Below are 25250 nucleotides of genomic sequence, written 5' to 3' on the forward strand. Positions count from 1 at the left end.
AGGCCAAAAATCTGAGATAGATTTTGAGGCAATTCGTTTATGAGACAAAGGAGGTTCGATACTATTTGTGGCATTATACTTTTGTTGAAATGTGAGTTCCTGAAGTCACATTCTCTATGGTTAAAACTTAAGCGAGCTACCTGAAGCACTATTTTTCTATGGAATAACAAAGTTCCTAAAGCATATTCTTCTGAGATTAAGTTCTTGAGGTACTTTATTTTAGTGGTATTTGGCATCCTAAGGACATATTTGTGGACAGTTTTGTGAGCAGTATTATGGATGAATGGAGGGTTGACTTGGCACTTGGATTACTAGTTAGTTTGACTTGGATTTTCTTATTGATTAAGATTCTATAAGGAAAGGATTGATGGGTTTTTCCCTCGCCTCTGGCCGATTTCTGGTGTCTCTTTGTGCATTATATATGTATAATTTCTTAATGACCTAGTGAATGAAGTAAATGCTACACAAAAAACTAGTAATTATCGTGTTCAGAAACTCTATTATGTATTCGAATTTCAATAATATCAAGGGCCACATTTCCAAATATTAGCCACAAAGAGTATCAAAATCTTATTTAAGCTTCACAATGCAAAAACATCAAAAGCATAAAAGATAAGGTGAAACCCACTCCCTTGTCAAAATGTTTACCAAATTCCTTGTTCCTATGGAAAATCAAACCAAACCAAGTGCTTTGTCCAAACCCACCTAAGGAATGTATAGTTGATACTCTTTCATGATCACTATAAGAAAACTAAGGTTACAAAACATAATAACTATAAGCATCTCATATATTTTGACCATGCCAAAGTCCTAGTGTCAACTCCTTATCATTCAACCCATATAATTAGAGAAGACTTTGAAATTGAAATACATCCTAATAACTTTAAAATAAATATAAACTTGGTCATTGATAACTTATTATCCAATGTCTTTATCCTAAATATTTTCCCATTAACTTTTGCTTACATTTTTACTTGTGTAGTATCCCTTTTTAGTCCTTTGATTCATTACTAGCATGTAATATAATTTTTCTCTTTCTTTAAACACTATATAAAAATCTTCTTTATAATTTTATTTTCCATATATATAATATAATTAAATTTTCATTGTACTTTATCAACATTATGTAAAACCCCTTCTATACTTTATTCTCAATTAATGAATTAATAATATTTTATACTTTTTTATCCATTAATGAATTAATAAAAAAAATTTCCAAGAATAAATTCATTAACCATTTAACCTTATACTTAATTTTTTAATTTATTCAATTTTCCCTTTAATTTATTTTATATATCTAATATTGTGAATATTAACTTTATTGTGAAAACTTCATAATAATAAAATAAATCTCTCTCGTCATTCTCAATATAAAATTCTTTATTAATGAATCCATATTTGTTTTTGTTAATTTAATAGATACATTTTCTCATTCCACATGTGTGTATATATATATATGAGATAAAGTGATCATCATTCTCAATATAAAATTCTTTATTAATGAATTCATATTTGTTTTTGTTAATTTAATGGATACATTTTCTCATTCCACACACACACACACAAATATATATGAGATAAAGTAATCCTTATTCTAATCAATGTTTTAAAATTCCGACTCCGGTTTGGAAATGACCGAGGGTCGGCTTCGACTCTGACTCCGACTCTGAGTCAACTCAGCCGGTTTGATTCATTGACTTAGTCTTTGTAAAAAATACATTAAATATTTTTTTTAATAAAAAAACATAATTTTAAAGATTTTCATTCATGTTTCCAAACACAAAGCTTTAAAATATAGAGAGAAGACAACATATGATCAAAGTAAGCTTATGAATATATCCATTATATCAAAATGGCACCTAGTGCACTGTCCAATACAAAGTTCATACTTAGCCACCAATGCCATGATTCTTTTCTGCCTCAGCCTAAGGACAATCACTAGACTACAACAACAATAATACCAATTCTCTGCCCCTAATGAAGTCTCATAACCCTTGATTTAATTCTAGTCAAGCTCCAGAACAACCAAAGGTAAATATGTATCTATTAGTCCATTGCCAGAACGCTCGCCTTTTTAAAAACATTGCATGGCTCAATGCATTGTTTCAGTTTTCTAATTCATGCCACTAGAATAACCATATTTCGGCCTTGTAATTTTCAAAACTTTCTCACAGTGATAGATTACTTTAGGGCTATAAATATGCAATAAACAACAACCCAACCATTGATATGTAGGTGGCGGAACAACTTTTGACAAATGTGCTTCAGGATTTTTGTCAAAGAATAGAGTCGAGCCGAGTTGGCCGAGTTACCAAGCCGACCAAGTCATTACCGAGTCAACCGAGTTGTTACCGAGTCAATAACTGGCTCAGTAACAACCTGGCCAACCATTCTGTTTCGGCCACCGAGCCGACCCGACCAGGAATTGGCTCGATGTGACTCGATCGTTTTTTAAAACAATGATTCGAATTATAAAAATTATTTCCATTTAACACTTCTAGGTTATTTTTTTATCATTTTGAATTTATAATTAATCTCATAATAATGTTATTTTGAGAATATTTCAAAACTAAATATAATTTACATTCACAAAACTTTCCATAATTATAAGTAACTATGAAAAAACATGTTTTAAAAAGGATATGTTCCTAACTAATCTAGATCTATCTTAATTCTGGATCTATCAAATGCTGAGAGGGATCAAATCTCTCAAGGTTCAAGCCTCTTTTTTGAGTGAAAACTTGAGGAAAGGTTTGCAAAATAGACTTGCACTTGAAAGATTTGATCCCTCTTTGTGCTTGATAAATCCGGAGTTAAGATGGATCTAAGCTGGTTTATATTTTATTTATGTGTTCATGTTATGCCTTTAAATATACTACATTAAAGAAAAATACAATGGAAAAAAACATGAGCTATGAAAACCGTTAATAATTTGACCAAGTCAAAATACATAGCACTCCAACCTCCCTTCCATATTGACTTGGAACACCTATCAGCACAATGATATTACTTTATATAATTAAATAATCTTATTAATGATATTATCTTATTATATTTTATGCTATTTTAAAATTTTCCCATAATATTCTTTTTGAATGATATGAGAATTAATATACATATTCTCTCATGCTTCTCAACATTTTAACGTTATCATATTGAAATCAATTACTTTAGATGATATTAATAGTCTCTTGGAAAATGGATGGATTGTGGTAGAGTCAACCTCAAATCAGGGATGAAAATCTTACGAGGCTCAATAATTTTTACTGATTATGTATTATGCAATGCATCATTTAACAAACATGACTGCTTCCCAGATTATTTTTTCTGATTATGTATTACGCAATGCATCATTTAACAAACATGACTGCTTCCCAGATTATTTTTTCATGTACAAAGAAAAAAAATTTCGCCGTAGTCTAACCAGCCATAGGAATTGCCTGGAAAGTTACGGAAATTCTGGTCATATTTAGAGAAAATCCGGCAAGGATTTTTGTAAATCCATGTTATAGTTGTTAAACTTCAAAATTTTAGGTGTCCTAGACGTTTTTGATGGCGCTGAATCCATTTCTACCATCAAAAACATGATTCAAACACTGTCTCTACAAGATGTTTTGAAAAAAATTTGCCCGGATTCTGACCACTTTTGGCCGTCTGGGCAATTCCTCTGCCTCGTTAGAGGCAGAATGTTTCATGTCAATCGTTGAGAGTATTCAATATATACAAATACAAATGTTCTTAGGGTTCTCTGTTTATTATGAGTTTTTCTAAGAAATTAGCGTAGGGTAGTCTTTGTATAGAGAATTGAGCTCATCCATAGCATCAGTTCCCAAAAATCATATGTTTTCTTTGCTTGCAAGAATTTTTGTGATTTGTATCAGTTCAATGATAATATGTCAGTATGGACCTTCCAAAATTATGGTGAGAATATGAATGCGTAATAAGCATACTTATGTTTGAGCCCTAAACTTCACCAACTCAGCATCAATATCAGTTTTTAGCACAGATCTCCGAGGTTAATGGATTTTGAGGGAAGCTTGATGAAACAGGAAAGAAACAATCGTGTATAGATTCTACAAACTACAGCTTCCAATGCAAAATCCAGTACTTTCCAATAAAGTCGTCACAATACTTTGAGTCACTGACAATTTCATAAAACTATTGGCAACCTAAGTGTCTGAGATCCAGGATTGAACCAGTACCAAATTTGTATAAATTAGCAAACTTTATGTAGTCCTCTGCGTGATCCGAGTCTTACAAACACATGACTCATAGCTTCTCGCATCAAGATGTCTTACAACAAAAATTCTGACAACCAGCAAAGGATATTTTAGAAGTTGTACACATGTAGGACCTAATTACAGCTGTTATTATGACCAAATTATTTTAGTTCACACTGAAGTTGCCATTACTGCAGCTGTTCTCGTCCTATTAAGTGCAGGGGTAACAGCTTTGTCTCTGCTGTTCGGTGATCATTGAATATCATATCCTTGGAGATAAAGGATGAGAGCATCCAGACGCTTGCCCAAAGTACATCTATGAGGTCAAAGCTGAACATCTTTAAGAGTTGTGATATGTATCAGAGCCTATGTAGCACCAATACCAGCTTATGAAGATATGTACAACCCAGCTCTTTCAAGTTTCAAGTGTATAGATTTGATTATTCCCAAACCACAGCTGAAGCAAGTTTGTTTATTTAATACTTAGTAAGATCAAAGGTAAGCATTCTGCAGTGCAAATGCTCTGAAGAACCTACAGATGATTGCTCTTGAGAAACTTTAACAGAATATTCTCACTGTCTTTGTCTGACAGCTCTCATCTGCATCCCAATAGTAAGAACTTCACATATTAATGAAATAATCAACAGACAATAATTAGCATGCCTAAAACTTTTTTCAGGCATATGTGAAACTTGGTCTTCAGCTAATGAGCTATGTCAATGATTGTGATGACTACCAAAGTAAATATTGATGCACTTTGGCTCATCATACTCTTAGTGAAGGTGAGAACTTGGGAAGTTCATGTCAAGTTTTTAGTTCTTCGTGATGCAAAATATCTGCGGAAGAAGGAAAATAACCTCTTTGTCCCTGCCACTGTAGCTACACTGCCATCTTCCAATCCATTAGATCTTAATAATCTGGCATCGCCAGATTCTTTGCTAGAATTGCTGCTCTTCAAGGTTAGAACTGATGACTGAGGACAACCTGGAAGAGTGAAAAGGAATGTATTCAGCATCCGAACAATCTGCGTAAAGTTAGGTCGACTGTTCGGGTCCTCAGCCCAGCAAGATTGCAAAATAAACACCAAATCGTTTGGCAGATCATCAGGAATACTGGGTCTCACTTGCTGTTACATGTTCATTAACAGATTGCATGTATCAGACTTTAGTATTATACAGTAAGTCTCGCATTCTTGACAACCTAATTATTTTGAGAGACGTATTCCTATATACAGCTACCAAACTAAACTGTTTTAACTGTCATTTTGACACTGAAAGCCTCTGGGAGATGGAGCTAGAATCAAACAGATCATCCAACTGGGTTATAACAATTTGGAGAGGACATGTAACACTTCTCATACCTTAAATGCAGCTGCATACGCTGCCTGTAAGTTGGACATGCCCTCAAATGGCATGCGGTTAGTCAATAATTCCCAAAGAACAATGGAAAAACTATATACATCAACCTTGTTGTTGTAGTGCTTTTTGTCTCCCTGCCGTAAGGTGACTGTACTGTAAAGCTGCACATAGACCACTTATGATTCAGTTCACTTTAAGCATCTCACCAGATAAACAAGACATATTTACAATGCAAATGCATGATAATAACATTATTGATAAAAGAATCCAAGGGTATATAAACCTCCGGAGCCATCCAACGATATGTGCCTGTCTCTGCAGTCATCATCTCTGTCAGAGATTCTTCTCGGGCAAGGCTAAAGTCAACCAGCTTTACTGATTTCTGATTTGCAGTCAGCAGTAAATTGTCTGGAAAATTGGCATTCCCTCAGTGAGTTGTGTGGATATAAAGAAGGTATGCAATAACAAGAAGCACCAAAATAATTTTAACTTTTATCTATAGAGATAAAGAATTGGCCAGCAGTGCATGTATAACAACATAGGCAAACATTAATTCCGTAAGTATGGGCAACCATAAATCTCTTGTTAGCTATAACTCTCACCACTACAACATAACAAAGTTACACTGCATAAAATTATCCATATGCCACCAAAATTAAGATGACAAAATCAACAATATGCCTAGAAAAAAGTAAGTTGAAGGGCTTCCTCTTATGAGTACCGGCCCTGATGTCAAAATATGTGTCAGGTGAGTCACAGTCTATGAAAAAGTCTGGAAAATATCAGGAAAAGTATTGTGGAGGAGCCATATTAAATAGAAATGATGCCCGGAGCATCTGCCTCTTCGTCAAACAAGGACATATGGTTCAATAAATAAAAGAGGTATCAACTAACCCAACAGCAGAGTTTCTCTAGAGATCAGAAACTTGGAAAACTGTAAATTCTAGTTACAACATTGGTTAGCAGAAGTAACAATTAAAGTTTCTTCAACACATTGGGAATACACAGCATCTGGGATTTCAGAAAACTCTCAGGAAAAGCCACCAGATAATCGGAGAATTACAAAATAAAACTGAAAACAAAATATGAAGAGAGTCCTTGACACAAGTCAAAATACACAAGAAAAATTCTTAAATAACACCCTTAATTTCAAAATACATAAAATAATTTCTTAAATAACGCCCTTATATTCAAATGATAGAAATCTTGTACATAGAGGATTTGGTTAGAGTAAAAACTCCCAACAAATCCACTAACAACTAGAAATACACCTACAATTTACCAACTAAACAAATAACCTTAGACAACACCCTAGAATTCAGCAAGATAAAGGAATAACAAAGGACAACTACCTGGTAACTAGCTAACAGAATCACACCTTGTAATGGGCATTAAATCTAACACCCTCTCTTAATGACCATTTCATTGGCCTTAACACCAACCATTTCCCTAAATTTCATAAACTTTTCTTTCCCCGATGATTTAGTGAATAAATGTACTTATTGATCTTCAGTATTAAAGTAGAGAAGCTCAACTTCTCCTTCTTGCATCTTCTCTTGAATGCTATGATAATGCATCCATTGTGCTTAGTTCTGTCAAGATAAACTGGATGTCTTGCTATCTCGGTGGCATTCTGGTTGTCACACATTATAGATATTAGATTTTGCTAATGAAGACCAATGTTCCCAAAATTCTCTTTGACCAAACACCCTCACAGGTGGCACTTACAGTGGCTTTCTATTCTGCTTCAGTGGAAGACAAGGCAACTCTGGTTGCTTCTTGCTAGTCCATAAGATGATAGCTTACCCTGTAGTAGACTTCTTTTCACTAATACAACCTGCCCAATCTGGATATGACTAGCCTTGGAGCTTGAAATCTGCAACTCTCAAACTGAAGACCATAATTAAGAGTCACTCTGGCATATTGAAGGATCCTCTTGGCTGCTTTCCACCAACTTTGACTTGGCTTATCCATAAATCTGGAAACTAATCCAACTAAGAAACTCAAATCATGCCTTCTGGTGGTCAGGTATATGAGGCTGCCAACAAGCTGCTCGTATAAAGTTTCATCAACTAAATTATTAGTATTCATGACTGATAACTTTGCACCAGCCTCCATGGGAGTCAAGGCTGGCTTACATTAAGTCATGAATTTTTCTAAGATTTCTCATGCATATTTTGCTTTGGACATAAAAATCACGTTAGGTTGCTGCCAACTTTTTATCTGTAACTTGTAAGCAGTAGTGCAGGAGACCAAGTTCAGACATATCGACTGTCTGGTTCAGACCAGCTTGCAACCCTCCTATCACATCTTCATTATTTCCAGTTCTGATCAGATCATCTACATATAAAATAATGATAGTGATATCACCTACACTATTGCTTTTAACATGCAAATTTGAACCCATTGGATTTCTATTAAATCCAATGGGCTTGACATGAAAATCAATCTTGTTGTACCAGGCTCTTGGGGATTGCTTAAGGCCATGAAGATCCTTCTTAAGTCTGCATGTAATATCCCAAATTGAAATTTACAGCAAATAACAGATACATGAACTAAGCTACAGCAAATAAAATTTACCACACATGCACCAGTCAATAAAACACAAGAAATAGGGCGAATAACTGATCCACTGAGTACACCAGATGATAAGAAAGGTAGAAGCTGGGCTTGCTACTGCAGGCTACACAAAACCCAGGTGAGAGTACAATGCTCAAATGCCAGAGAGGTTTTCCACCAAAACTGTGCCATGTGCAGAAAATGTTGCTGCTGACTGTTGAATGGAACTGGAATATCTGCTTTGAAGAGTGCCCGGAATGAGTTGAAACTCTGCGGGTTGCCTCCTCACTAGAAACTCAGAAAACCCAGAAAAATCTCACGGACTCAAGCGCTAGAAATGACTCCCACAAAATATGTGCACTGCCTAGAGAATTACTGTCTCTACTGCTGGAATAGAACTGAGGTTTCTGCCCTCTAAACTGCTCAAAAATTTCTGTAAAATTAACTCCAGACTCCTCTCGATAAATCCACAAAACCCCAGAAAGGGTTTACGTTGAATCCAGCGACCCCCGGTGACCCTCCACAAGTGCAAATTGCCCAATCTGGCCAAAAAACGCCCATACTACTGAATTATGCCCAAATCCACCGCAGAAAATCTCCCAGATCCGGTTGAAATCTCCACAAATAAATACCTCCTATCTCTAGTCCTTGTCTCCTTTGACTCCACTTCTCTAAACCCTTGCGCAGCACATGGTCAATAGCTTTTGCACCCTTGCCAAAAGATAGAAAAATCAATCCAGGTAATAGCCTCCAATCCAGCCAGGCGAATAGCTGTCTAAACTCCAATCTAACAATAAGAGAATTCCTTGCAAAAGCTCAGAGCCTCTAACCCACGCTCCCACAATGTGCTCCACAAAAATACCTCTACACCCAAGAAAAACACACTGCTAAGCAAACTCCTGTAATGATGTCCAATGGAAGCTCTGAATTGAGCTCCCCAATTTGCCTCGCTAGGGAGACACTCGAAGTTCTCAAAAATGAGGGTGGAATTCTGCTTGGAATTCCTATTGCTAAACAGCACCCTGGCCCTTGTGCTAAACAATTCCAAGAGAATGAGAAATATGAAGTGTAATAACCAAAAGGTAATCCACAAAATGAGTCCAACCTCCTTTTCTAATTTCTCCTTATGCTTCTAGACACTTTTTTTAATATTATTTTATTGGTGGGGACCATTTTCCACTAAGTTACTTTTGTTGCCATTTTAATAAAATAATTATTTGTCGCTATTCTCCAATAAAATAAAACTAGCCACCTTTCTCCAATAATATTTGCCCCTTTTTAATTAATATTACTAAATTTGGGCAAAATTCCTTAGTAAATCCCATGCTCATCAAAATTGGGGACATTACAGTCCTCCCCGCCAAAAATTGTTTGTCCTCAAGCAATGCTCGAACAAGCGCTCCCTCTCTCTATTGGCCCAAATTGTCCCTGCAAACAATATCGAGGTCCCAAATGTGCCACTGAGTCACCCTGAATCCGTGCACCATCTTGTCACAAATGAATCCCTCGATACTAGGGTCCCACGCTAATCTCAAAAAGATGCCACCATGTCGATGTTGTGCCACTCTAATCATAATTGACTTCCCATCATGCGCATATCGTATCCTCCTCTCCTGGAACTTGATGGTGAAATACCGGTAAAGGCCAAATACATCCTGCCCAGGCATCTCCATGATGCCAAAGCCTACCCATCCAAAGCTAACCCTGAACCTGTGTAGCAACAAGAAATGCCTGCCTCACCATACAATGAAAGGCTCCACAAAATCCCATGTGTCAACCCAAGAGTGAACTAGATCACTCTCTGCCATGACTCCGCTCATCACGAGATAGAGTAATCTATCAACCAACTGAATCCCTAGATCCCATAGCCAAACTTGCTATGGCATAGCTCTGACAACTATTGGAATCCATTTGTGCCTCGTCTCTAGTCCCTGCATACAACCAATATATAGGCTCCATATATCATGAACTATTCTAATGCATGCTAAACTGTTGTGTCCTTGCCACTGTGTAGTACCGATGACCGTTGGAAACCATATCTACCAAATAGCTACCCCCTGAATGCAACCAATCGATGGGCATTCGATACTTGCAATCAACTCAATGTATGCGGATCCGCCTTGCTCCTGCCAACCATCACCACTAAGTCTACCATTTGCCCTCTCGATAATGTGCCAATACAATGTTTGGAGCCCAAACACCCACTAGAAATTACCTCAGTCGTACACAGTATCCCCTGCTCATGCAAGATCCCGACATGCCCTGTAAAAATATTTCCACATGTCTCCCCCATGACCAACTCCCCAGGTGTAGGCTCAGCAATGAACAGTATGCCACCCCTGCAGAAGATCGCCTCATCCCCCAAGTTGTGGCTATCAACTCGCGCACTGACCCTGCTCCTCCACTAGAGAATATCTATCATGCCCCTCAGGCACTAAACCTCATAGTGTCGTCTCAGGCAAATTCCCCAAGCCCTGTTATCCATATTGTGGGTCTAGATTGGACACAACAACGCTCCTCTCAACTGCACGTGGTGCCAACGAGTGGAAGATGTGTGGGTTTCGATGGGTATGATCAAGAACTCATGTGGGCACTCACAGCCAGCCCTATGAACATCCCACTCACCAAACATTGGTATGCCCACCTCACTGGCATGTCTGACCTTCACGTCAAGGAATCTCCCTGTTAGTAGCACTCCCCTAGTCTGCAGTGCAACCCCGCAAACCACTGTATATAACCACGTATCCTTATGTTCCCTGGCATACAATTGCACCCAATTGCACATCTCTATGCACCGCTAGACCCTACTACATGTTGTCGCATCATCCCAGATCAATTGACATCCCTCCTGTATTGATGTGTTTGTCACACTACGAAGAAATGCACTGCGATGTGAGTCGCTCCTCCTATACCACAGTGTTGCCCTACACACCATTGTGCACCGTCGTGCTCCTCTATATATTGTTGTGCAATGTTGCATACCCTGATACACCCCTGGATGCCATGGTCTAAAACTGAGTCAGTGGGCATCAACCTGCATCATCATCTCCCCTAACTCACTACCACTACCCCTAATGTGTGGACCTCCTCTCCTAATCCTCCCTGAGAGATCTGATAGGCAAACCTCCCTAAGTGCCAGTGGCAGTGACCCCACTACATTGTTTCTCGGTGTCCCCTGCATTCATGGAAAATTCTCGACTCCATACAAGACACTGTCTGGTGGCCTGCCAATGCCACCTCCTCCGACCAACTCCTGCCAGAGTACACTAATCGTCCTACTACCCCATGCACAGCCAACCTGCCATGACAACTCATGAAATTTGCCCACCCCCTTGTCAATCTATCCTATCACTAGTGTTGTCCGAAATTCTGAAGGGGATATAAAAAGGTGTGTGCTCCCAACCATCGAGTCCATCACGTCACTACTACCATCACCTACCGACTCCATGATGTGATGGAGAACCCCACCTAGATCCCAACAACAATCTGGCCCTATAGCCCCTCTGGTAATCCACGACCTCTGCTAAACCGTGGTCATGAATGTATCTAAGCACCCAGCCAGCTCCATCGGATACCAACTCAATATCTCTCGCCATCCAACCCCAAGAGAGGGATTGAATGCACAAACACCCGTACACAGAACAAGTCCTCCATCACGCGAATGTTGCACCCTGCACAGCTCGTGTCACCTCGCCTCGCTAGTCTGGCCAACCAATGTAATCTGCCTAGGTAACACGACCTCTCTCTCACCAACGAGTGGAGGCAACCCAACAATGTTGCAAGCCCCATCGATGTATGCCTGAAGAGGGTTGCCATCTGAAAGTACAACAACTCTACTAGTTGTCGATGCACCTGTCTACTCCCCATCGATGACTGACTCCAAGGATGGAGGATGGCTACTCGTCCTCCTCCACCATGGGCTCAACATGAGCCACTAACCACCCCTCCATAGATAACTCATTATGCATAACATCCTCAATAATCAACTGTAGGTAGCTACCATCTGCCAACTTTATCACGGCTCTGTATAACTCTATGCCTACTGGCACTTCGTCAATGGATATCTCTCGACACCTCACCAATTTGATGTGGGTTGCGATCACCTGACAACTCAGACACAGCCCTGGGTACCTCATCAACTGACAACACGTCATCCATGGGTGGCACCTCATCAACAGATGGCCCTTTGAGTGTATGATCTAATCTCTCGACTAAGGTGTCAACTGGAGCTAGCAAAGGGATCTCCAACAAGGGTGACTCCTGCGTCATGCTGGGTATGTCTACATGCTCCTCACACTCCTGCGTGCCATCAACCTCATGCTCAATCTCCTCCTCAGACTCCTGATATCTAAAGCTAGGTCTCCACCAGTAGAAGCGCCTCCTAATCTCACCCTCTAATTGCCCTCCTCTATATGATGATCCAGTGCCTAATCTATGCTCCTCAAACAAGAGAGACCTTCTGATCTTGGAGTCCAACACCTCATACTCATCAATCCTATCCATGAAGGACCTCATCAAATTTGCAAAGGAGTCTGGTTTCCTCTCCTTCTCTGGTTCATCCAGAAAATGAGGCATGGTAGGTTGGCTAGACTGGCCATTGGTATTTTTCTACTGAACTGTGCATGCATGTGCGTGGCTTCTCTACTAGTTATGTATCAACATTCCCATCATATGTTGCATCCCCTCTAGGACCTATTGGTTTTGCCTCACCAACTTGTCCATAATCCCTTGTGTACTCTTTCCCTTTTGCATCATTGGAGTGTCCATAAATTCACCAATCACTATACATGCATGTCTAAAACTTCCATGATCTTGCTAGCTTCCCCATAGTTGGCCAAGATCATGCTTTGATACCACTGTAACATCCCAAATTGAAATTTACAACAAATAACAAATACATGAACTAAGCTACAACAAATAAAATTTACCACACATGCACCAGTCAATAAAACACAAGAAATAGGGCGAATAATTGATCCATTTTATTGATGTGGAGCACTGAGTACAACATATGAAAAGAAAGGTAGAACCTAGGCTTGTTACTACAAGCTACGCAAAACCTAGGTGAGAGTACAATGCTCAAATGTCGGAGAGGTTCTCCACAAAAATTGCACCCTGCCCAAAAAATGTTGTTGTTGACTACTTAATGGAACTGGAATATCTTCCCTGAAGAGTGTCTGGAATGAGCTAAAACTCTGTGGGTGGCCTCCTCACTAGAAACCTAGACTAACACAGAAAAATCTCACGGACCCCGGTGCTAGAAATGACTACCACAAAATATGTGCACTACCTAGAGAATCTTTGTTGCTACTATTGCAATAGAATTGATGTTTCCGCCCTCTAAACTGCTCAGAAATTTCTGTAAAATTAACCCCGGACCCCTCCCAATAAACCCAAAAAAACCTAGAAAGGGTTTGCGTTGAATCCAATGTCCCTCGGGTGACCCTCGACAAGTGCGAATTGCCCAATCTGGCTAGAAAACACCCCATAGAATTGATACTACTGAATTATGCCCAAATCCACCGCAGAAAATTTCTCCCAACTACGGTTAAATTTTCCACTAAGAAATACCTCCTATTTCCAACCCTTATCTCCTCTGACTCCACTTCTTTAAACCCCTACGCAGCACATGGTCAATAGCTTCTACGCCCTTGCCAAAAGATAGAAAAATTGATCCAGGTAATAGCCTCCAATCTAGCCCGGCGAATAACTGTCTAAACTCTAGTCTAAAAATAAGAGAATTCCTTGCAAAATCTAGGAGCCTCTAACCCACGCTTGCTCCCACAATGTGCTCCACAAAAATACCTCTGCACCCAAAAAAAACGAATTATTGAGCAAACTCCTACAATGATGTCCAATGGAAGCTCTGAAGTGAGCTCCCCAAATTGCCTCACTAGGGAGACACTCGAATTTCTCTTAAATGAGGGTGGGGTTCCACTTGGAATTCCTGGTGCTAAACAACACTCTGGCCCTTGTGCTAAACAACTCCAAGACAAGATGAAATATGAAGTGTAATAGCCAAAAGATAATCCACAAAATGAGTCCATCCTCCTTTTATAATTTTTTCTTATGCTTCTAGACTCTTTTTTTTAATATTATTTTATTGGTGGGGTCATTTTCCACTAAAAGTTACTTTTGCCACCATTTTAATAAGATAATAATTTGTTGCTATTCTCCAATAAAATAATACTAGCCTCCTTTCTCCAATAATATTTTCCCCTTTTTAATTAATATTACTAAAATTGGGCAAAACTCAGTGAATCCCATGCTCATCAAAATTGGGGACATTTCACTGCATGTAGAAAATCCACGAAATTCTAATCTGCTAATATGAGCAATCTGAAATATAATTTCTTCTCATATGAACACAAAATTTCTCTACTAAACTTTGCAGCGGAATAGGAACATAAATAACAACAATCACACAATAAAAACCCAACTGGGAAAACCCTCTACTTGATTATTAATAGAAAATAAGCATTAGATATCTTACAAATACAGCTTATTTCAATCTGAAAACAAACTTGTTTTCCTCCCTTAAACCAGGGTTGAAACCCTTGCAAGATCGTTGATCCCTATCTGCGCTCTATCAAACTCACACAAGCACCAACTTGTGCTCTCTATTGCCTTGTCTCACCAACTCGTGCTCACAAGACAATGATCAAATTATGCCTTTGTGCATTTGCTCCTCCTTTTAAGCACTTCAATTAGGCTATTACCAGCAAGTTCTATTTGAGGAAAGTCGAACTGTTGATTGACTAGTTAACAAAAGCTCACTAGTTGTGTTAACTCGTCTTTTACCCAAAATAGCTCGCACTAGAAGACAATAAACTCGGCCTTCCACTAATTAGCACTAGTCAACTACTTCTTGCACTCCTAACTTTTAGGAATTCACCCTAAAATTTAGGAATTCGTCCTACTTTTTAAAAATTAACTCCTAATTCATTGGAACTTGTGCATGCTCAAGGAGAAACTCATTGTGGTTACTTTGGTTAAGGCACAAATCAAAGAACCCTTTTTCGCTATTATTTTTCAACACTGCAAACTAAGTGTTTCCACCCATTTAAAAATATGGGGGTTGAACCACATATACTCCCTCTTCTAAGTCACTATTGAGGAAGGCAGACTTGACATCCATCTAATAAACACAATGTTACCAGACTCAGAATCAACAATAAATTGGTGAAGAGTTTTAATCGGATCAAGGAAAAATCGGGAAAAAATCGGCGAATTCAATAAATAAAGATATACACATATATTGAATTAAAAAAACATTTTTCATTGATATTCAATAAAGCCATGTCCAAACAATGCATAATATCAATAGATGTCCAAAATATCTGAATGAATAAGTATCTCAAATATGTTATGAGTCCAAACATGATCCAAAGTACTGAGTCCTAAATCCTAACCAGTGACTACATAGAACCAAAACCATATGCTTCTAAAAGTTTATAAAATAATACATACTAATCAGTGAAAATGCAGTAACTGAAATCTCTTGATTGCTACTGAAAAGATGGTTTGCTACTAAAATCTCTGACAAAGCACACGCTGAAGTTACACTGGAGCACACTGCACACTACGCCTCTATTACACTGCGACTCTATTACGTGGAGTAAACTGAAACAGAAACCATGCCTCTATTACCTTCTCGGCATGTGAGTTGAGGGTCTGAGCAATGAGAAGTCAATTACAAACCGACATTTAATTTTTAACCCAACTAAACCACGCAATGAAAAAATACGAGAACCTTAAAAATTAAAACATATGCTTGCCGAGTTGAGGACTGAAAATCGCCTCAGTGGCCAAAATCACAATTAATTGATGAGTCGCAAGTCAAACTCGCATTGAACACAATTCAAACTCAGTCAACGTGAGTTTGACTAGCCCAGAGTTGAATCGGATCATTTGAGAAAAGAGCAGAGTTTGACTCACGATTAATCGCGTGTGATCGGAGATTCGTGTTTCATTGAATAAACATTCCAACTGAATTGGGCAGCCAATGACAACACTAAACATATTGACATTTTCTTTGCAACAGGTGCAAACTTTTCTTCATAATCAATGCCCTCCTTTTGAGCAAAACATCTCGCCAAAAGTCTAGCTTTGAGCCTATCAATGGAACCACCAGCTTTGAACTTCAGTTTTTACACCCATTTACAATGTAATATCCCCAATTTTGTGAGCATGAGAATTTTTCCTAGTTTTGGTGATATTAAGTAAAGGGGCAAATATTATTTTGGAGAAAAGTGGCAAGTATTATTTTATTGGAGATTTTATTAGGATGGAGGCAAAAGTCACTTAGTGGAAAATGGCCTCCACCAATAAAATAATAATTAAAAAAAGAGTCTAGAAGCATGGGGAGAAATTATAAAAGGAGGGACTTATTTGCTAATCATCTTTTGACTATTACATTTCACCTTTCATCTTTTCTTAGGGTTTTTTAGCACAAGAAGAAAATTGTTGTTTAGCCTAGGAATTCCAAGTAGAATTCCATACTCATTTCGGAGAACTTCGAGTGTCTCCCTAGTGAGGTAATTTGGGGGTCCAATTCATGGCTTTCCTTGAGCTTCATTGCAGGAGTTTTCCCAGTCATGGCCTTTTCCAAGGCACGAAAGGAGTTCATGGCACATCATTTGGAGCAGTTGTAGTTGGTTGGAGACTCCATGATTTTGCTAAGACATTCTTCATAGTTAAGGCCTGAGATTTGTAGTATTTTGCAGGGCAACGAGTGAGGTCAGAATTTGGGATGAATTTACCCTCATTTTGATAGTGCGCAGAGCTCACTGGCTCAAGTCTGCGGGGGAGCAGGAGGTGGCTTCTTTCCGAGGAAATTTGGGTTGGAAAAATCAAGCATTTTCCGAAGGGGATCTTTGCAGGGCTTTGGGAGGCTTTCAGTGTCATATTTTGAGCATCCTACAGCAGTTTCATTCTGTGGGGCGTTTTCTGGCCAAATTGGGTAATCCACACTTGTTGGGGGTCACCAGAGATCGATGGATTCAACCCAAAACCTTTCTGGGTTTTTGTGGGTTTGATGAGAGGAGGCTAGAATTAATTTTACGGAATTTTCTGAGCACTTTTTAGGGCATAATTCCTAGTTCCATTCAGCAGTCAGCAGCAAAAATTGTTATAGGGCTCAATTTATCCCAGGACCATTTCCACCACTTAGGTCCATGAGATGTTTTTGGGTTTTGTTGGAGCTGGTGTGGAGAGCCTAATTTAATTTTGCAGAATTTTTGGAGTATATTTGAGGGCCTAAATCTCAATTCACCTACAGCAACAGTGGTAGTAATTTACTGGATCAGCGCAAAGGTTTTTGGAGGAGTCATTCCAGTACTTGGGCATCACAATTCCAACCTGGATTTCACCTAACTTGTAGCAAGCCCGAGTTCCTATTTCCATACTCATTGTACTCCATTCTGCTCAAAATAAATAAAATGGCTCAGAGTTTTGGTGCATTGCCTCTTGTGTTTTGATTTCCTGTGTATGTGTTGAATTTCCTAGTTGTTAAAGTGCATGTTTTTGTTATTCACTTAATATTTCCGTTGGGAGTATTACAATGGTATCAAAGCCATGATCGTGGCCAAGTATGGGGTAGCCATCTAGATCATGGAAGATTTAGGCATGTATGCATAGTGATAAGTTAAACCATAGACAACCCATGGCTCAAGGAAGATTTAGTATGCAAGAATTTTGGGGTGGAATTGGTTATAACGATGAGAGATTGGCCCAGTTGAGGAAGGTGTCGGACCAGATCCATCCTCATCCTTACAGCAAAGACACTAGTGGTGCGCAGGCCGTGGGGGTCATAGTTATCAGAACTGGACCGGTCGTCGAACTGGTAGACCCTTCAGACCAAGAACCGGTTAGAACCAAACCGAAATCGGTAAAAAAACCGGACCAAAAAAATGGTTGAGCAAAAATACATAAAATATTCAAATTTTAAAGGAAAACATATATATTCATGTGCATCCATATAAATTCAAACCATTATACACAAATATGAAAAAATTCTCATTTATATCGTAAGAGTGCATAATATGATAATACCAAAATAATACTTAGTGCAATACATGTCTGAAACAAAATTCATCAAGATACAGAGTCTATATGGCCTTTGATACATAAAACTACAATACTATTAGTATTGAATTACTAATCAGAATCAACATCCTCAGTCTACCCCTCATCTTCCTCCTCAGAATTAGCAGCAGCAGACTGAGGATCTATAGTGGGATTTGGACTTGATTCCCCTGGCCATGAAGGTGGAGTTGGAAGTGGGTCCAAGTCCATCCAAGAAATATCTTCATTGTCAAATGTTGGTTCCTGGGTCTCCACAACCCACTATGATGATGGATCAAAATCATCTAAAGTTATGTTGCTTGATTCAAGTGTCTTGTTTAGCAACTGGTTTTGCCTCAACCTAAGGTTATACTAAACATAAACCATGTTATTTAACCGTTTTTCCTCCAAACGGTTCCTACCCTTGGTGTGTATTTGCTCAAAAACTATTATGAAACCAACTCACAAAAAGATAGATCAACGCCTTAGAAATAATCCTCTTCGAGGGGGCAACCTCCTTTACATTACACAAATGAACAATTCTTGGATGATACAAATAACAAAACCTCCTTTCTATATATAGGAGTCTAAGGGGTCACAATATAACCAAAGCTGACTTAACAATAATAATATAAGGGCACAAAAATAACAATAATGGGATTCTATGGGGCACAATAATAACAATATGGAGACAATAGGGGCACAATAATAACAATATGGAGACAATAGAGGCACAACAATAACAATAAGGGATACAACGACACTAGTAATGGGGGAATCACTAGTATTATAGGGACCTAACATGCCCCTCTCATTCAAAAAAGTGTTGTTTTCAACGCTTGAGTAGTTCTCGATGTTTCTGTATAAACTTCTCATCCTCCCATGTGGAATCTTCAACAAGTAAGTTCTTCCACTTGATGAGATACTCTGAAATTGATCGATTTCGTAGCTGTCGAGTGCTTGTTTCCTTGATTGCTTCAAGTTCCAATATGATTTTTCCTTCCTCATCAAGTTCTGGCAATATTGTTTGAACGAGAAGCTTGTCACCTATAACTTTCTTTAAGCATGAAACATGGAAAACTGGGTGCACTCGGAAAGCTGCAGGAAGCTCCAATTTGTATGCCATAGTACCTATCTTTTGCAACACCTTGTACGGACCAGAATACTTTGTGATAATTTATTATCCTTATTAGCTTGCTTGAGGGACATTTGTTTATATGGTTGCAACCGTAGGAATACCCAATTACCTACATCAAAACTTCTTTCGTTGCGACGTTGATCTGTCTGCTGTTTCATTCTATTATGAGCCAAGATGAGGTTATCCTTTAAGAGTTGGAGAACATGTTGTTGATGCTCAATGTGATCTTCCATTGCTTGAACCTTAGAATTTTCTCTTAAATTAGATGTGATGGATGATGGATGATGGATGATATCCATAAAGTGCCATAAATGGGGTCATTTTTGTTGCAGTATGGAAGGAAGTGTTATACCACCATTTAGTCAGAGGCAACCATTTGACCCATTGTATATGTTTATCACATACAAAGCAACGAAGATATCCTTCCAAACATTTGTTTACTATCTCAGTTTGCCCATCAGATTGAGGATGATAAGATGAGCTATGAGTTAACTGAGTACCAAGACAAGAAAATAATTTTGTCCAAAATTTCCAGTGAAAATGGGATCTTTGTCACTTACAATAATCTTTGGGTTTCCATGTAGCTTTTGAATTGTTTCCATAAACGCAGTAGAAACTGTACTCGCTTTAAATGGATGAGATAATGCACAAAAGTGTGCATACTTTGTAAGTTTGTCAACTACCACCATGATAACACTCTTTCCTTCGGACTTGGGTAAACCTGTGATAAAATCCATTGAAACCTCCTCCCAACATTGGCTTGGAATGGATAAAAGTTGTAATAGACCTGGGGTCTTAATTGTTTCAACTTTATTTTGTTGGCAAACCAAACATTCCGCCACAAATGTTTGAATATCCGATTTAAGGCCATCCCAAAAAAATCCTTCTTAACCCTGTGGTAGGTTTTTAGAAATCCTGAGTGCCCTCCTAAGGGAGAGGTGTGCAGTTCCCTAAGAATCTTTTGTTTGAGCTGGGAATTCTTACATAGGTATAATCGATCCTTGTACCATAACAAATCATTTTTCCAGCTAAATGTATCAGATGTACTGGGATCTTGTTGTATCTTTTGAATGAGTGCCCACACTTCCTCTTCATTCTTCCATTCATCCCTTGCTTCGTTTATCCAATCTGGTTGGATAATAGAAATGGCGCAAAGAAATGCTTCTACATCCCCATCCTTTCTTGAGAGTGCATCTGCCACAACATTTTGCTTCCCTTTTTTGTAGATGATTTCAAAGTCATAACCCAACATTTTTGTGACCCATTTTTGCTGCTCTTCTAAAGATAACCTTTGTTCTAAAAAGTGTTTAAGACTATCATGAACTTTTTTTACCTTGAAGTGTCTTCCCATTAGGTAGGGTTGACATTTCTTAAGAGAATGTAGTATTGCCAACATTTCCTTCTCATAAATAGCTTTGTGTAAATATTTTTCTTTGATTGCACGACTTTTGAAAGCAATGGGTCTTTCTTCTTGCATTAAAACAACGCCAATTCCATTTCTTGAGGCATCACATTCCACAATAAAGGTTTTTGTGAAGTCCAGTGTAGCTAAGACTGCTACTTGGCACATTGCCTCCTTAAGATGTTCAAAGGCCTTCGTTGCTTCTGGAGTCCATGAAAATGCATCTTTCTTCAATAATGTTGTTAGAGGTGCTGCTATTCTCCCATAATTCTTAACAAACTTACGATAATACCCGTTCAACCCGAGAAATCCTCGTAGATGCTTTATGGATGCGGGGATTTTCCATTCCTTAATGATTTTTTTTTTTTGTTAGGGTCTACCTTAACACCTTCATGAGATACAATATGGCCCACATATTCAACCTCTTGTACTCCAAAGAAACATTTGGAGATTTTTGCATATAATTGTTTTCTTCCAATAGTTTGAGCACCATGTCAACATGTTGGACATGATCCTTCCAAGAATTGTTGTAGATTAGTATATCATCAAAAAAACTAACACAAATTTTCTAAGGAAGGGTTTGAAAAGGCATGACCAAAAAGGCATGACCAAAAATTCATAATGACCCTCATGAGTTCTAAATGTTGTTTTTGGAATGTCTTCAGTTTTCATTCTGATTTGATGATATCCTGAACAAAGATCCAACTTGGTGAAGTAAATTGATCCATGCAATTCATCCAATAATTCATAAATGACAAAAATGGGAAATTTATCTTTAATAGTGAGCTTGTTGAGCTCCCTATAATCTGGACACATGCGCCATGATCCATCCTTCTTGTGAACCAATACTACTGGGGCAAAGAAAGAACTTTAACTAGGTTGAATTATACCAGCCTCTAGCATTTCTGCAACCATACGTTCAATTTCACTCTTTTGGACATAGGGATATCTGTAAGGCTTGATGTTTAGAGGAACACTTCCTGGAATCAAGTGAATAGCATGATTATGATCACAAATAGGTGGGTGACCTTCGAGAGTCTCAAATACCTTGGAATGATTGTCCAAGACTTTTTGGAGATCTGGAGAAATGGATGGTTTCGATGTGGAAACCACTAGTGAACATAATTGTGAAATTATGCCTCGTTGTTCTTTCTTTAGAAGCTTTGTCATTCCGTTAGATCCGATTATCTTTCATGGTTTCCCTGCGATACCCCTTAATTCAACTTCTTTTCCTTTTGAAGAGAATTTCATGAAAAGTTCTTGAAATTAAAAGCTATTGTACCCAAGGATTGTACCCATTGGACTCTTAGTACAACATCAGCACCACCCATTGGAATGGAAAGCATTGGGCTATTCAATACATATTCTCCCATAGATAGCTTGATATTATGGCACTTTCCTGAGCAATTCATCACTTGACACTCTAGTGTTGAATATAGGAAGCAATTCAATTCCTTGGCTATCTTACAATGAATAAAATTATGGGTACTTCTCGAATCAATCAACACTATTACCTTTTTTTTCTTGATATGCCCTTCTATCTTGAAAGTTTGAGGAGAGATAATTCCTACCAATGCATTACAAGATATGGTCGGATTCATTTCTTCTTTTTTTAGGGTTTGTTCCTGGTGTATATCCTCTTCTTTTGACGTTTCTTGTTCCTTTTCTTCCTCCTCTTCACAATCTATGTAAAATAATTTCTTCTCGACACACTTATGACATTTAGTGTATTTGCTATCACAACTAAAACAAAGCCCTTTTGCTTTTTTTCTTCCATTTGTTGTGGTGTCAACCTCGTAGGTTGTGGATGGCTAGGGGCAGCAACACTTCCATCTTTATGACTGTGAGTGGTAGGCTTCCTTATTGCCATAATTTTGCTTTCCATTTTTCTTGCCAACCTGAATGCCTTCTCCAATGAATCTGGTTCCCAAAGGCGAACCTCATGTTGGATGTTATCCTTTAAAGTCTCTATGAACACATCAATCCTATGCTCCTCTGGAATATCTTTTACCCTTATATTCAATTTTTGGAAGTCCTCAATGTGCTCCATCATTGAACCCTTTTGTTTGAGATTTATCAATTGGCTAAAAAAAGTGTTTCTTTTTGTATCCTCATAATGTGCTATCATTTCATCCATAAAAATAGTTCAAGTGACAATTTGTTTACGAGAGCGAAGCCATTGATACCATACAAACTGATTTGGTTCCAAATATAAAGTTGCAATGCGTACCTTTTGTGTGTTTTGCACATTATGGAGATCAAAAAATTGCTCCATTTGTAGTATCCATGTTCTGAGATCCTTGCCATCAAACTTTCTCATATCAATCTTTGGAACATGGTGGTTCTTCAATCCAACGTTAGAGTTTAAAAAATCATGATTAACATTTATTTTGTTCTCATCATGAGTTTCATTTACTACCCTTTTGCCATTAGTAAGCATTTCTTGTAGAAACTTTGTCAAATCTGTCTTCAAATTTTCCATGCTTTTCTTTAAATCATCTATCTTAGCTTCCACGCCATCCATCTTAGCTTCCACGTCATTCATCTTAGCTTCTATGCCTTTCTTTAAACCATCCATCTTAGCTTCCACGTCATTCATCTTAGCGTCTATGCCTTTCTTCAAACCATCCATCTTAGCTTCCACGCCGAACTTCGAAACAGGTGCACACTTCTATCAAGGCAAGACATGAGTTAACAGAAGAAGTGGCGCAGAGGTACGAAGGATTTCCCCTTAAAAGGTAAATGAAGACAACCAATCGGAGGGACAGAAGGAGTAATGGGTGGCAGACCCAAGAAGTACAAAAGAAGAAGTGGGAATTAATAAACAAGGACGAAGTGCTAGAACCGAGAAGCACATCCAACAAAAATTATGAGCCACGCCAGAAGCAAATCACAAAGGAAGACACTTGGCTTTCCACAAATTGGCTCAAGCATGGCAAAGTAAATAATAAGGATTCGTATCATGAACAGGATTGTGGGAATTGGAGCAGCAGTTATTATGGCAGGATATGCGCTTATCCGACGACGAAGTGGAAAGCCTCAAGCCAAACAAGGTCCCCATCTACTATAACTAAGGCCTCCCACCAGGATTGCGACACTCTGCTTTCCCACGGCATGCAACATAGCAACAGTTGTGATTTTAGTAGTCTCAAGGTTTCTGTGCTCCGTAATAGCAGTATGGCTCGTGAGGGAAGCCGAAATGTCTCGGCCAACAGAGACCTTCAGCAAGCACGGGACTCCTATGAAACCCGGACCTCCCTCAAAGAAAAGCGCAAGATAGAAGAGCTAGAAGCGATTGTCGCAGAGGAAGAAGAGCATCTGGAGGAGCAGGATATGGAGAAGGAAGTGGAATGGATTCAAGATCCGGGAACTGCGACCACTCGGGCCACTCAATTTGTGCGCACTCAGGCAGAGGCCTGGAGGATGAAAACTATGTTAGCTAAGGCGATAAGTATGCAAGGGGAATACATCAATCAAGCTCATCAAGCTATCGCCCTAATTTCTACAGAGCACACGACGAAACTGGATGCATTAGACTTCAAACTCAGCGCCCTGGTTCAGGAAGTTGGCACTCTCTCAAAGAAAATGAGTGTCCTAATCAGTCTTCTTAGAAACTCCATTTGTCAAGATCCCTCTGCTGCGGGGGGGAGCTCTCAGAGGAAGCTACAGGTACCAGTCAGGGGAAACGGACCACTCAGCGCACTCCCAAGCCTGGAAATTCGACTGGTTCAGCCAACCCGGATGCTCCAACCAAAGATTATGTCATCCTCAAGCTGTAATGGCTTTTCAGTTTCAGTTTGCAATCCCTGTTTTGAAATGTTTTGTCTCTAGTCTCAAGGTGAAATGTTTTGTAATGGTCGCTCAGGTTATAGGATGTCCCTCTGGCTCTTTTTCTTCCTTTCTATCCATGTACAACTGAAGAGGGCACAATGTTTTGCAATCTCTAACTTTTCCTTGTGCTACCCTGTGTGGTTGACCTTGGGGTCATCTGATAAAGTTTTAGTAGCTCATTATCGTTGTAAACGGGCAAGAAAGTTTCTCTATAGTCTGTGCGTGCAGACCATTTTGTACTTTATGTATTCTATGAATTAATATAAAAATGTTGATTTACACAAAAAAAAGAGAATGAGGAATGGAAAACATTACTCAAGCATCGTATTAGATAAGAAGCTCTACTAGGAAAAAAATACTTAGCATGGTTTATCCTTGCAAACTCTAGTTGTCCCCCCCAACTCATGTTAAGATTGTTGCCATCTTTGTGTTCTTGAGTCTTTGGAAGACCTAGGTGGGCCATTAAGCTATTCCTGACGTGGAGAGGTATATGTTATCAAGGTTTTTTAGATAATTGTAATATGCTCCATTATTCGTCAATCTTTTTAGTCCTTCAAATTGAGGCTCTCGCTAGGATAGAAGATTATGATCACACTCTTGATTAATATAGGTTCATGTTTGTTGTTATGTAGGTATACCATACATGAAAGGACAAATATCAAAGTTCTCCATGACAT

General features: G+C 38.6%; 1 protein-coding gene across 4 annotated transcripts in view; it reads right to left on the reverse strand.

Annotated features, from left to right (window-relative positions):
• Window positions 1-4190: 4190 nt before the first annotated feature.
• Window positions 4191-25250, reverse strand: part of LOC149159606 (serine/threonine-protein kinase STY13-like) — a 31077-nt gene continuing 10017 nt past the window's right edge. The window contains exons 4-7 of one of the 4 annotated variants that reach the window (XR_016261753.1): window positions 5862-5986; window positions 5581-5739; window positions 5078-5204; window positions 4191-4819 (exon numbers count right to left, since the gene is read on the reverse strand). Coding sequence is in view for 3 of the 4 variants with exons in the window: in XM_089436525.1 (XP_089292651.1) it covers window positions 5020-5346; window positions 5581-5739; window positions 5862-5986 (611 nt within the window). In the remaining variant the exon portion in view is untranslated. Of the gene's footprint in view, window positions 5347-5580; window positions 5740-5861; window positions 5987-25250 lie in introns of all 4 variants that reach the window. The other 3 variants (XM_089436526.1, XM_089436525.1, XM_089436527.1) reach the window with 3 other exon arrangements.

This window comes from Pinus tabuliformis, chromosome 5_2 (genome assembly GCF_031772625.1).
Source record: "Pinus tabuliformis cultivar Carrire ecotype Pingquan chromosome 5_2, CPIR1, whole genome shotgun sequence".
Classification (NCBI taxonomy): domain Eukaryota; kingdom Viridiplantae; phylum Streptophyta; class Pinopsida; order Pinales; family Pinaceae; genus Pinus; species Pinus tabuliformis.